This window comes from Belonocnema kinseyi, chromosome 5, assembly GCF_010883055.1.
Source record: "Belonocnema kinseyi isolate 2016_QV_RU_SX_M_011 chromosome 5, B_treatae_v1, whole genome shotgun sequence".
NCBI classification, from domain to species: Eukaryota; Metazoa; Arthropoda; class Insecta; order Hymenoptera; family Cynipidae; genus Belonocnema; species Belonocnema kinseyi.
This window is the reverse complement of record NC_046661.1, coordinates 144,391,989-144,407,471: the sequence shown is the minus strand read 5'-3', so window position 1 is coordinate 144,407,471 and position 15,483 is coordinate 144,391,989. Positions and strand designations below refer to the sequence as shown.

General features: G+C 29.1%; 1 protein-coding gene across 1 annotated transcript in view; it reads left to right on the top strand.

Moving 5' to 3' along the window:
- The window catches only part of LOC117172805 (monocarboxylate transporter 12), a 42,113-nt gene that overhangs the window by 21,157 nt on the left and 5,473 nt on the right, over positions 1–15,483 (top strand). The window contains exons 3-5 of the mRNA XM_033361040.1: positions 9,230–9,373; positions 9,665–10,571; positions 12,408–12,628. Of these exons, the coding sequence (XP_033216931.1) occupies positions 9,230–9,373; positions 9,665–10,571; positions 12,408–12,628 (1,272 nt within the window). The remainder of the gene's footprint in view (positions 1–9,229; positions 9,374–9,664; positions 10,572–12,407; positions 12,629–15,483) is intronic.

The following is a 15,483-nucleotide window of genomic DNA, read 5'->3' as shown; positions in this document are numbered from 1 at the left end:
TTATAATTAATACTTACTTTTCAATCAAACATTTGCGCCATAAAAATTTTGGAGCACTGTTGAAACGAAAAACTACGCAACCTGTCAACTCCCGAACTAACAAGCAGAGTGTAATATTATGCTCGATCGGCAATAGATGGCTACACACGTGACTACATAACGTTTAAAGAACACGAAAACGTAATCAAATGACTATAAAACCTGTATCAAAAATATCTTTAATCCATTCTAGTATGTGAATAAACTACTCGACTTAGTAAAATTTAACGAAAGCATTTATTAAACGTATTTTTCATTATTAAATCTTTTTATAACTTATAAATTCGAAAAATATTCAAATTTATATTTATTTATATTTTAATCATTTATTTAAACGTCTTAAAAATGCAACAAATAAATCTATGTAAATGTGTGAATTTAAATAATTTTAACTCTAGAGAGGCATAGTAGAATTGGTGAGAATTAAAATTTCAGAATTTACATTCCGCATGAAGGAATTAAAAGAATTTATTACACATATTTTGTGAACTTATTAGAAGGAATGAAATCAAATCAAAATATGACCAGTTCTGAGGAATAAAAAATATCTCTGTGAGGTGCGTTCCCGGTACAATTGAAAGGAATTAAATATATTGAAAACACGTTCTCTTTGGGAGAATAGAAAACTGTGTGGCGGTCACTATGGAAATACAAGTGAATAAGTTTAGCGGGTATCTTATTCTTATTGTGGCATTTTAGACAGATGGAAAAATCGCGCATTTAAAATAATAGAATAATCTTCACTTTTGCGCTGAAATCTGAAAATATTAATTTTCCTCTATTCTACGCTTATTACCGGGTATTCCTAGAGTCATAAACTTTAAGATTGCCACGGATTTACCTGCAGTACGTGAGCATTCGCACAAACTGGGTCACTCGTCCAAAATGGGACATTTACCTTAACCTAATTTTTTTGCACGAATAGATAATTATCGTAATTATTATCTACAATAATTTTTATAGAAACTAAATGTCATTTATCCTAAATGTCACGTAACATAATTTTAACATCTTCTAATTTAAACATAATCTAAGTTTAATGTTTTCGAATACTATTTGCAATAATTTTCATTTGTCCTAATTTTAATTTAGCATAATTTTCGTTGCTCTAAATAATCATTTACCGTAATTTTTATTTATGCAAATTTCTATTTGTCATAATTATCATTTGCTCGAACTTCCACATGGCCTTATTTCTATTTCTCCGAATTGTCATTTGTAAAAACTTCTATTTTTCCTAATTTCCATTTAACCTAATATCGATCTATTCGAACTTTCACGCGCTATAATCTCCAAGTAACAGAAGTTCCATTTGTCCTGCCGAACTTCCGTTCAGTTTTGAAGTCGTGGCTTCCCATCTATATTTATTTAGTCTGGTCAGTACGTCAGGTGAAGATGGCGCTGTGTAACACTTCCTGGGGTACGGTTACCAAATAAGAGTAGGCGCCAAATTCAAAAAAAAAACCCTCTAAAAATACAGTAACCGCTTTGCATTTTTTTTTGTCTATTCAGGTAAAAGTTGAAATGATGATTGAAACCTGAAATTGTAAGGCTTATTTTATTACTTGCAACATTCTTTGCAAATGATTTTGGTACATTTGAATTTACAAAGTTGTAATTGAGACGTACACAAATTCTCAATTATATAAAATTTATGTTTCTTATATAAAATTTGATTATTAAAAACGTATTAAAGGGTTTTCTAGAGAATTGTAAAAGAATTAAACGAAACCCTACATCATGAGCATTAAATAATAATTACAAATTCTGCGTAACGAACAAGCCAAAACATGAAAACCTAAATAACTATTTTTAAATTAACAATTCAACCTGAAATCTTATTTCTAAAGTTCGTCTGTAGTTCTGTTTCAAAAATTGTTACAATTAAAAGTGGGAATATTTTTCTTGATTTTATCCTTCATTTTTAATAATGCTACAACTGTATGGAGTTACTCAATCTTGAAATGTAATTATAAATTACTGTTTCACCTTTGTTTACTAACCTGCAGAACACCTTATTCCTATTTCCTTCCCTTGGGGCGGATACATAATATTGCGTACATGATAAAATTAAAATTAAATTTTTTTTTATAATTTAGTTTGTACTTACCTTCTGGTATTTTTCTTCTATGCGGTTACTGTATTTGCAGAGGTTTCTTATTTGAATTTGGCGCCTACTCTTATTTAGTAACCGTGCCCCAGGAAGTCTTGCACAGCAACGAAAATTAGGTTATATTAAAGTTAGGGCAAACGGAAATAATAGCAAATAGTGATTCGAAAAAATTAAACCTAAATTGTATTCAAATTAGAAGAAGTTGAAATTATGTTACGTGATATTTAGGATAAATGGCATTTAGTTTCACTAAAAATTTTTGTAGATAATAATTACGATAATATTATCCATTCGTGCAAAAAGAAATTAGGTTATCTAGTTATTCGAAAAAGAATTAAAATTATGAAATATACCAATTTTTACAAATAGAAATAAGACTAAATACAAATTATGATAAATAAATGTTCTGGCAAACAGACATTCGGTGATCTAAAAGTTAGGCCACATAAATAAAAAATATGGAAAATGTGTATTTTATCTAAATTGATTTTCGATCAAATGCAACTTATGTCTTTTGGAGTTTGGGGAATATTTATGCGTCTCAACGTGGTTCAATTCTCAACCAAGTAGTTTAATTTTTCACAAAATAGTTTAATCCTCAACCAAACAAGTTTAAATTGAACCAGTTACATTTTTATATAAAAAAATTAAATTTCTACTAAAACGAATGAAATTTTAAACAAAAAAGACAAATTTCCAACGACAAAAATTGTTGAATTTTCATCCAGGAAAGATTTCAGTAGAATTTTGAACTCCAAAGTATGAATTTGGAAGAAAAAATTTCTTCATTTTTGTTTGATAAATTTATTCTTGTGTTCGAAAATTCATCCATTCACTTGGTTAAAAATTCAATATTTTTGTACAAAAAATTCCTTTTTTGATTAAAAATAATTTTTTTTGATCATTTAAGTATTTCGTTGACAATTAACTTTTGTGTTGAAAATCCGTCTATTTTATTAAAAATTCTTTATTTTGTTGACAATTCTTCTTTTTTTGGTAGAAAACTAATCGCCTCGGTTGAAAGTTCATTTTTGTGGGATTGAAAATTCAACTAGTTGGTTGAAAGTTAAAATAAAGTGTTAAAAATTAAATTCTTCACTATTTTGTTATAAATTTATCTTCTTTGTTTGAAGTCAAATGTTTTTATGTAAGTTAAAATTAATATATTTTTATTTTGTTTTTAATAGAAAATTCAAATAGCATTCTCAAAAATTAATTTTTTTGGTTGAAGCTTTATCATTTCAGTTAAAATTTATCTTGTTGGTAAAAAATGTAACTGTTTTCTTGAAAATTGGTCTTTTTGGGATGGAAATTATACTATTTTGGTAGAAAATTTAACTGCTTTGTTAAAAATCCTTTTTTAATTCGGTTGACAATTGAAGAACTTTATAAAAATTAATTTTTTTGGTTTCAAATAATTTATTCTTCAATTAAAGATTCATTATTTTTAAAGAATTTTTTGTTGTTGAAAAAAAATCATTTGTAATTAAAGTTGAACTTTTTAATTTTGATTAAAAATTGTTTTTTTTTCTAGTTTAAAATGAGTCTTTTTTGTAGAAAATGAATCTTAGTACAAATTTAGCCTTTTTATATAAGAATTATTTAAAAAGTTTAGTTGAAAATTAATATGTTTTGTTGAGGATTCAACTGTTTTGTTGAAAGTTCGACTTTTTTCAAAAATATTTTGTTGGCGTCTTGTAAGTGGAGTGAGAGTGTCAACATACAAAAAATGCCTAGTCCGAAATTTGAAACATTTTAGACCCTGTTTCGCTATTTAAAATTATAGATTGCATGTTCTTCTAAAACCTAAAACTTAGTTTCATCTAGAAGATTGCATGTTAAACTTTGGATATACATGATTAAAGAATATTAATTACTTCAAGATAAGGCCTGGTTTCAGAACTTGACCCTGAATCGAAATCGAATGTTTTTAATAAGTTTGTAGGCAACCCTCGAATTTTCAACAATACATTATAATCGCTTCAGAGATCTCAATTAAACCCAAAAATACCTCAGTAAGTTTGAATAATGAAAAAGATTACATAGATTAAAAAATTATGCTATCTCTTTATAATTTAATTCAAAATGCCTAAAATTACTCATTCTCACTTTACTTTTGTCCCAGGAGGGAAAGTGAGGAGAGGGAAAATGTAGGAAGTGAGGGGTGGAGATGTAGGGGTAGTAGGAGAAGTAAGCAGAATTTTGTGGGGGGAAGTCGAAAAAGTTATATAAATTTAATGGTGGGGATATATGGAAAGTTAGGAGAGGGTAAGTAAGAGGAAGTAATCGGAGGAAAGGTAGGGAAATAAGGAGAGGGAAAATTAGAGGAAATGAGGGGAAATGAGGAGAGAAGAATATAGAAAGTAAGTAGAAGTGATGAGAATTAGGCGAAATGATTGAAAATTGTATCTTTGTCATAGAAAATTGATTTCTTTGATTTAAAATTCAACTATCTTATTGATAATTTGTTTTTTATTGAAAATTATGTTTTTAGCTCTAAATTTAACTATTCCATTCTGCGTTAAGAACTTACCATTTTTAGTTGATAATTCCACTATTCCGTTGAAAATTCGTCTTTTTTGGAAGAAATACTTTTCTTTGGTTCATAATTTATCTGTTTGGTTGAAAATTTAACTAATTGCTTGAAAATTCGTTTTATTTGGTTGAAAAATTTTTTTTACTGAAAAATTTACTATTTTTTTTTAGATACAAAACTGATATTTTTTAGTTGACTATTCGACTATGTGCTTGTAAATTCATTTTTTTTAAACATTCCTTTTTTTTGTGGAAAATTAATCTTGTTGGCTGAAAATATATTTTTGTTTCAATTTAATTATTTTGTTCCAAATCGATCTTCTTTTATTAATAATTGAAATATTTGATTGAGAATTTATGGATTTTGTTAAAACTTCATCTTTTTTTGGTGGAAAATTATTATTCTTCGTTGAGAAATGTATCTTGTTTGGCGGAAATTTATTTCTTATGCATAGAATCGAACTATTTTGTTGAAAAAAATTTTTTTTTATTGAAAAGTAATTTTTAAATTAATATTCAACTGTTCCATTTTATGTTAAAAACTGAAATCTTTTTTAATGAAAAAGTTTGGTTGAAAATTGATTTTTTTGTCAAAAATTTAACTATTTTTTCAAACATAATTTTATTTTAATTAAAATTTTTTTTCTACTGAATATTCCATTACTCTTTTTTTAATTAAAAATTAATCTTTAGCAGTTTAAACTTCAACTATTTGGTCAAAATTAATTTTGTTTGCTTCCAGATTCGTATTTTTTTAAAATCCATCTTGCTGGCTTCTTTTGTGTAAATTTAAACTATTTTGTTCAAAATTCGTTTTTTTTTTATTGAAAATCAGTTGTTAGTTAATAATTCGTCTATTTGTTTGAGACTTAATGTGTTTAGTGAAATTTTTTTTGGTAAAAAATTATCCTTATTCGTTGAAAATTTATTTTTCCGGTGAATATTAATTTCCTTGGTTGAAGATTCAACTATTGTATTAAAAATTCTTTTTTCATTGAAGATTAATTGTTTCAATTCAATATTTAACTATTCCGTTTTTTGTTGAAAAGATATCTTTTTTAGTTAAAAATTCTTCTGATTGGTGAAATTTATTTTGCCAACTGAAATTTTAAGTATTATATTTTTTATAGAAAATTAATCTTTTTTGTGGATAATTCGTGTATTGGGTTCTTAATTACTTTGTTTTGTTTAAAGATTCATTATTTTAATAGAAACTTAATTTATTTAATTGAAAAAGTTTTTATTAGAAGATTAGTGTCTTGGTTTTAAGATTCAAAATTTTGTTAAAAATTAATTTTTTAGTTAAAAATTCATATTTTTAGGTTGAAAACTCAACTGTTTTTTTTTTTTATTTTTTGGACTTGAAACCCTATATATATTTTTTGGATTAGTTGTCAAGAAAATTTTCTCGCTAAAGAAATCATTTTTGTTACCTACAACTGAAATATAATGAACCCCTATGATCCTTATTTAAGAATATTTGGTCAATTTTCCAAATATCAGTGGAATTTTTTTAAGGAAAAAAAATCTATATAAATAAAGCTGAAATATAACAGCTCAAGAGCGATTAATCTGAAATCGAAAAGATTGCCTTCAAGGCCTTTGGAATGTTCAGGAAATTGAAAGGAAATAGAGTATAATCGCAGATTTTCTCGATTTACGTAACAATGTGAGCTTTATAGTCTTGAATGAATATATTACATAACAACCTTCTCTTCCAGATAATTCCAAGTTTGAAAGCTTTTAATACCTCCTCTTAAAATCTATCAGAATCCGATGTAAGCAGCTTTTTTTAATTTAAATGCAAATTCTTATCTCAATTTTGAACCAAACAGATAGATTTTGAATCAAGACAATGGATTTTCTAAAATTCAATTTAAACAAATTACACGAATTTCAAATCGAAGAAAAAATAATTTCTGAACAAAAAGTATAATAGTTGATATTTCTACCAAAAAATATGAATCTTCAACGAAATAAATTAATTTTTAACTAAAAGCAGATAAATTTACAAGAAAAATGGAATAGTATTTTTAACTAAAGTGATCAAACTTCAAATAAAAAGTTTGTATTTTAAACCAAATGGTTGAATTTATTACAAAAAAATATGACTTTTCCACTTCAGAAGATAAATTTTTTCAATTAGAAATATTAAGTTCAGGAAAAAACAATTCTCTAACAAAATACTATAATTTTTAATAAAATATTTCAATATTTAGCATACAAGATTCATTTTTAACTAGATATAGCATTTAAAATTTTGAGTTGAAAAAAAATTAATTTCGTTCAAAAAAAAAAAAAATTTTCAACAAAATACACAAATCTTCAACCAAACAAAAATAAGCTCTCATGCAAAACTGCGATAGTTCATATTTCCACGAAAAATATGAACTATCAACAAAAGAGTTTAGTTTTAAACCCGAAAATATAAATTTTCTAATAAAATAATTTTCGTTCTAACCCAAAAAGACAAGTTTTCAATCAAATGAATGAATTTTCAAATAAAAAAGATAAATTTATAGGAAAAATAAAATTTAAATTTTCAGTTAAAAATAAGTAATTTTCAACAACAGCAAAAAAAAAAGGATTTTCAAGAAAATACGTATTTAAATTGTCAATCAAAGGAATAAATTTTTCTTCAAGTGATCTTCAAGGAAAATAATTAATTTTTAACCAAATAGTTGAATTAAATATATCAATTTTTAATTTGAAATACAATAGTTAAATGTTTCGTTACAAAAATTTTCACCTGAATACAATGATTTTGGAACGAGATAGTTCCATTTTTAACCAAACAGATTAATTTTTTAACAAAATAGATATATTTTCACCCAAAAAATAATAATTTTTCACCAAATACATGAAATATCAACTAAAAATTAAAAATATTAAGGTGAAGAGTACGTGTAATAGTTCATATTTTTACCAATTAACGTTTTTATTTTAAATCAAAAACAGTTGGGCTAAACTAAGAAATATGTCTAAATTTTCTGTAAAAAAATAAATTGTCAAAAATCAACTTTAACAAAAGGTGTGAAAGTCCATATTTCTCTAAAAAAATATATTAATTTTAATTTCTAAACAGTTTAAAACTAAACCGAGAAATATAAATTTTCCGCACACAAGTAGAATTTATAATCCGAAAATATAAACATTCTAGAGAAATAATTGAAGTTTCAGTCCAAAAAGACGGCTTTTTAACAAAATAAATAAATTTTTAACTAAAATGAATAAATGGACAAATGGATACTATTTGTTTAAAAGTTCATGTATTTTGTTGAGCATTGTTTCTTTTTGGTAAAAAATTAATTCTTTTCGGTTAAAAACTCAACTATTAAGTTTTAAAATTGAACTTTTGGTTATAATTTGAAATATGTTTTTGGAAATTTACTCATAATAATGAAAAATTAACTTTTTGCTTAAAAATTTCAATAAATTTAGTCAAAAATTTTTCTTTTTCAGTATAAATACGAACCATTACAGTTTTTATAAATAATTTTTATATTTAGTTAAAAACATTACTTTTTAATTAAAAATCAAATTTTCAACGTAATAGTTAAAATTTTAACCAAAAAAATGAATTTGCAACGTAAATGTAAATTTTCCAAAAGAATAATTTTATACCAAAAAAGATTAATCTTCAAACAAATTAATTAATAATAAGCCAAATAGTTGGATTTACGACAGCCAAACAATTAATTGTCAGCCAAGAAGATTTATTTTCTTCCAAAAAATAACTAAACCAAAAAGGAATAGTTATATTTTCAATTCAAAAAAATTTATTTTTGTTTGCAAAAAATGAAGTTTCAACAAAATACATCCATTTTCTACCAAACTGTTGAATTTCAAACCCTTAAATATAAAAGTTTTAAAAAGAAGGAGAAATGGAGAGGGGTGAGAGGAAATGAGTGGGGATTGGGGAAATAAGAGGAATTGAGGGAAATGAAGGTTGAGAAAATAGGGGAAATGAGGGGAAATCATGGTAAGGGAGGGTATGGTAAATGGGTGCACGGAAAGTAGATCAATTGTAGTGAAATTAGGGGTGGGGAAGTAGGAGAAGTAGTGGAAATATGGGGAAGGAATGTTGAGAAAATTAGAGGAAATAAGGTGATGTAGAGGAAATAAGAAGAAGTAGGGGAAATGAGAGAAAGTGGGCAAATGGGGTAAAATAAGAAGGAGGAAATGAGTAAGTAGGGGAAATTAGGAGGAATCTGGAAAAGGAATGTAGGAAAAATTATCGAAAAATTCGGTTTCTCCAATAAATTTTACGTAATTAATTAAAACTAAGGCAAACGCTAAAACTTATTATGGAAACCTTAGATTCTTCTGAAACGAAAATATTAAAATTCAAACAAAATTAAAAATGCTTCAGTCATTAACAAATTTTTCTAAGCAATAAATCTGAGTCTGACATATGTTTTATATTATTTGTCTCTTGTTAATCCGGAATGGGGTTCCCCGAAATAATATTGAAAATTAAGGTTTATTATTTATATGTTATACTTACTATAAATTAATGTTGTTTACAAATTTACATTGTAGCACCAGTGACAAGCATGTTGTGCCAAAAATACAGCTGCCGAGCAGTGGTCTTTATCGGGGGTCTTTTTTGCGCCCTGGGACTAACCATTAGCTTCTTTGCTACTCGCTTGATTCATCTGTTTTTCACTTTTGGAGTTCTTACAGGTATAAAAAAGTTAACTGCAAAAGGAATAAATTTTCTGGGTACTGAAATAAAATAAATTTGGATAATAGCAGTATAGCTATGAAATTACGCGAACACTTACTGACCGAGCAATGTTCTCTTCCATTCTAAGTTACCGACGTCGGTATTACCATAGCCGGTAATGATGTACATTACCGACTAATGATAATACCGACTAACGTTAACTTATCATCGAACACAAACATTCTCGGTCAGTAGGTCTTCCCCTAATTTCGCACTTATACTACTGATCACATTTGCTCATTTTTCAGGAATTGGAGGTGGTTTGTCAACAACTCCAGGCATCATATTAGTTTCCCAATATTTTGACAAGCATCGCGCCCTCGCAAATGGAATTTGTGTATCCGGAACAGCAGCCGGAAGTTTCGTCTTGCCTCTGATGATAAAAACTCTAGTGACCAATTTTGGATTTCACGGAACACTTCTTCTCCTCGGTGGGTGCATGCTCCATGTCTGTGTGAGTGCAACTCTCTACAGGCCTCTGGAGAACAACTACGTGGAACAACCATCTCCAGAGAAGACTGTAAACCCAGAAGAAATTCTGGAACCTTTGCCAACTAAACAGCAGAAGCTGGATCTTCTTTTTGCGAACGATCCAACAACGAAAAACAATCTGCTGAATGAGCTTTTTCATCAGAACAATACTGTGACTTTAGAGCTAACAGATAGTGAAGAAGAAAAAGATATTATGGGAGAAGGTCTCAGGTTGAAGCCACTACCGAAGATTCGAAGCTCCAGTATTTTGCATAGTGTTGAAGATCTCTCGACTGATTCTACTTGTGTTTATAAAGCCAGATCTTCACTCAGGTCGCTGAAATCATCAGTTACGGCTGTTTGTCCACCATTGCCGGTAGAAAATCTAGCTGAGGAAGAGACAATTAAAAAATCACTGGCACAAAAAGTGGCCCAGTATCTTGATCTGACACTTTTAAAGAACCCTCAATTCATCATGATGTGTCTCTCTGTGATGCTGATGTCGACCGGAAGTCCCTATATGTTGTACTATCTTCCAGCTTATGTTCACGCTTCTGGATATACAAAATCTGAGGCTGGATATCTTGTTGCTATATCAGCAACTCTTGATCTTTGTGGAAGGTTGGGGCTTGGCTGGTTATCGGATCTGCAGCTTTTTGATAGACGGAAAGGATACATTGGAAGGTCAGGCATTTTCAAGATTATATACTAACTTGTAGATTACGTGACCATAGAACCATGGAATACGATCTTACTTGTTTGACAAAAATAAGTTAATTGCGCCAAATTAAACAAATTCAATCCCTAAGGACAGAAAAAATACCATAAGAATAATCTAACTTACAAAAGTGAAGTTTTAGGGCTTAAAATAGTTTCATTTGATGTCCAAAGATAAATACAAAAATTTCATCTTCCTAGGTATTCGGTATCTAAATATACCCAAAAAAGTCACATCCTCCCTTCTTTTCCGGAACCCATTCGTTTTCTACCTCTAAGGTAATACAAAAACGAACAAAAATTCTTTAAGTTCTACGGTTTTTAATGGTTACCTTTGAAATAAGAGTTGGGAAGTTGAGGGAAATGAGGGGAGGGGTAGTATCAAAACTGTGGTAAATGATGGAAGGGTTAGTATGGATAGTGTAGAAAATAAGAGGAGAAACAGTACGAGTAGAGGAAGCGAGGGGAAATGTGGGGAGGAGTAGTAGGGAGAGTGTGGGAAATGAAAGGAGGGAAAGTAGTAGAAGTAAGGGGAAATGAAGGGATGGGTAGTATGATAAATGTGGGAAATGATGGGAGGGATAGTATGGAAAGTGTGGGAAATAAGAGGTGAGAAAATAAATGAAGCGAGAAAAAATGAGAGGAGAGCTATTATAGAAAGTGCGTGAAATGAAAGAAGGGAAAGTAGTGGAATTGAGTGGACGTGTGGGGAGGTATGATATGTAAATTATGGGAAATGATGGAAGGGATAGTATGGACAGTGTGGGGAATAAGAGGAAAAGCAGTACGAGTAGAGGAATCGAGGGAAAATGTGGGGAGGAGTTGTAGGGAAACAATGGGAAATGAAAAGAGGAAAAGTAGTAGAAGCGAGGGAAAATGAGGGGATGGGTAGTATGGAAAATGTGGGAAAAGATGGAAGGGATAGTATGGAAAGTGTGGAAAATGAGAGAAGAGGAATTAGAGGATGCGAGGGAAAAGTAGTGGAGGGCTATTAGAGGAAGTGAGCGGAAATAAGGGAAAGAGAAGTCGGGGTAAATAGTAAAAAGATTGGAAGTGACTGAGTAAAGTGGAGGGCAGTAGGGTAGGATCTAGGGTGGTAGCTTAGCAATAGTTTAGATTAGTGCGATCGAGTAGAGGAGGAAAATGAATGACGGGGAAGGGAAATAGAAGAAGGTGAGTGCTGTCTAGGGACGTAAAAAGAGGTGAAGTAGATGCAGCGAGGGAAAATAAGGGGAGGAGAATTAGAAGAAGTTAGGTGAGTAAAAGTAAGGGGAGTGAGGAAAATTAGGTGGTAGAGGGAGTGAGAGAAATTAGGGGTGAAGTAGTATAGGAAATGAGGGCAAATAAGGGAGAGGATTTAGGGGAAATGAGAAGAAGGGAAGTAAAAAGTAATATGTGCAGAGGAAGTAGAGGAAATAAGGGAAGGGAAACATAGAGGAATTAGGGAGAAATTAGGGTGAAGTTAGGGACGCCGAAGTATAAAAAGTGATGGGGACATATGGAGAAGAAGTAGTACAAGTGAAGGGAAGTACGGGAAATAATTGGAAGTGAGGAAGTTTAGTGAGAAAGGTGCAGGAAGTGCTAGTTGGGTACTGCGGGTAAGTAGGAGAGGGAAAATGATGGCTGAAGATGGAGTGTGAAATGAGGGGAGTGAATTTAGGGAAGTAGATGGAGAGAAGGGTGAAGGAGGAAAGGGGAAGTAAAAGGAAGAAATTATGGGAGAAGGGGGTGCTTTATCGACCTAATTATATTTTAATTAATAATTTAATTCATTAAGTTAAAATAATTGCATTATTTTTTCAGTATTGTTGGAGCTGGTGTGTCGGTATTAGCAATTCCAATGGCCCATTCTTTCTACGTTTTGGCATGTTCTGTTGGCATGTATGGACTCTGTTTGGGATGTTGGTTCCTTTTGGTTCCTGTTCTTCTTGCTGATCAGTATGGAACAGACAAAATTTCTTCCAGTTATGGCCTCGTCAGAATGTTTCAAAGTGTTGGGGCCATTTCGATTCCACCACTCGCAGGTAATTTCAATGTCTCCTATCTTTACAACCATAATCCAAATTTAATTCTTCTCAGGGTTCCACAAAACTTTATTAGCAAAATGTCCTGAATTGAAAATATCTTCAAATCCTTGAATTACTACGTACCCTCCTACTTCTTGTTAATAAATTCTTAAAATATATAAAAATGTTATTAAAGTCCGTCAAATTATAGGGAATCTGATCATATTTAAAAATAATTAAAACCTAATTCCTTGGCATTTTTTAAAATAACCTAAAATATTTCATATCTTTGAAATCTTTTAAAATTTTTTGAAACTTCTTAACGCTCTTGCAAATTCTTGGAACTTGGAAAGGTATATGAAAATTTTTAGAATTATTTGCGATGACTGTGCAAAAAAATTTTACATTCAACAAAATAAATAAATTTTTAATCAAATAGATCAATTCGCAACTAAAAAGATAAGTTTTCAACAAAATACATGAATATTAAGCCAAATAGTTGAATTTTCAACTAAAAAAGATTAGTTTACCACAAAAAATAGAAGAATTTAATTTTAAGTTAGAAGAATGAATTTTCAACCAAAGAAATTAATTTTTAAACAAAAATAGAATACATATATTTTCAGACCCAAAAAAATTTATTTTTAAACGAAAGAGATAAATTCCCAACGTTAAATGTAATAGTTAGAATTTAGGAAATTTAAATTAGATTAAAATCAAATTAAAGTCTTATTTAACGTCCAAACATCAAGTTAATGCATAGAATTCCTAAAAATAAAAATTGTATGGTGGTTGTCCAAATTTGGTTGTTGGATTCTTGGTTTCATTTCCAGGAATTATATACATGCATGTAATAGGTGATGTTTCAGCCATAAAATATTTTTATTTTATATTAGTAGCAGTTTAAATAAACCAAAAAATGCGAGTTTTCAACAAAATAGTTGAATCTTCAACCAAAATAGAACAATCTTCAGAAAATAAGAGTAATTTTCAACAAAAGAGTTGATTCTTCAACCAAGAAAGATTTTCCGGTCAATAAGGAAAAAAAATCTAATCCAAAATGTTGAATTTTTAAAACAAAAATACAAAATTCCTGCAAAACAGTTGAGTTCCCAACCCGGAAATAGAAATTTTAAACAAAACAGTTAAATGTTCAACTTGAAAATATAAATTCCCAACAAAAATAATTTTAAAAAATACGAGCTTTTAACAAAATAAACTTATTTTTAACTAAAAAAGCTAAATTTAGAAGAAAAAAAGGAATGGTTATATTTTCACTTTAAAAAATTAACTTTCAACTAAAAAAAAATCTTCAAGAAAATAGTTAAATCTTGAACAAAAGATATGAATTTTTAACTAAAATGATGAATCGTTAACCAAAAAAAATATTTCTTTTTCATCTAATTATTTGAAGTCTCTACCCAAGAGATTTATCTAAATTTTTCACAAAAAATGGAATGGTTAAATTTTCAGTTAAAACCGCTAATTTTGAACTAAAATGATGAATCTTTAACCAACAAAAAAAAATGAATTTTTATCCAAATAGTGAGATATTTTATACCCGAAATGTAGTAGTTTAATTTTCAGAAAAAAAAAATAATATTCGACCAAAAATGTAATAGTTGATATTTTACCAAAAAATTTAATTATACATAAAAAAGTAGTTCAATTCAACCAAAAAATACGAATTTTCAACCAAATATTTGGTTGAACTACTTTGTTCGAAATTCATTCTTCTTGTTGAAGATTCATAATTTTAGTTGAAAAATTCGAAAATAGTTACAATTTTAATAAAAGAATTAAATTTTCGTCTAAATAGTCGATTTTTTTAGTAAAATTAGAATTTATTCGAATTGTAAAGGCCTCTACTTAAAGGACCTTCTATCAATAATTAAAGTGAATTCGAAAGCACTAGAAAAAATCTATCCTATATTCCTATTTGTTCTTTATTCTTTGTTTTATTTTCAATCGAACTAATGGCTGCAGGTATTTCTTTAGAAAACAATAAAAACAAGCAATTAATCGAAATAGGGACTAAAACGACAGCTTTTTAAAAACGACCTAGGGTCGAGGATGACAATCTGTATTTTTAGATCAAGGACAGAAATTCTCCACGTGTTGATTCACACAATTCCTAGACTTGAACAATTCGCTTTTACTTTATTGTATATTGAATAATAAATATTCTCGTCTTGATATCTAATTTTTAATTCTGTTTTAATTTTTTTTTTAATAATTATTTATTCATAATTTATTTTTACTTTTTAGAAAATCGTCTATAGCGAATCTGACATTGGTCTATTACTCTATTGGTTTATCGATTGTATATAGTACTAGATAGATGAGTCCATGAGAGTCTGAAACTTTTCTCTTGTTAGCCTAGAGATGTGCAAGCGGTGATAATATTCAGGAATATAGTTTCGATTCAAGTTTCAAGGCTATCAAGCAGATAATTGCTACAAAATTTAATTAAATTCTGCTTTGAGAAGTTATTTAATTTTTTCAATATCCTCGAGAATTTTCTCAATAATGAGAATTACCAAACGTACTGATTTAGCACCACATGTCCTGATTTTTAAAGATTTCGTAGGACCCTGACTTATTTTTGAAAATCTCAAAAGTATCCTTTTTTCATAAAAAGACGAATTTTACTTTTTTTACTACTTTTCCGAGCGTATATTTTCAAATGACGAGTCAATGGACCGACCCCGGCTGAACATTCCTCTACATGAATCTCGGAGGATCCTGGACATGTTTCTGGACGCGATTCTACACACAAACCTGGACAGGTAATCTTGACGGTGCCTGTGCAGGAATATGGCGAAAGAAACTGTTTACGGTCCTGCAATCGAACCTGTCCCGATCTTTCTGTA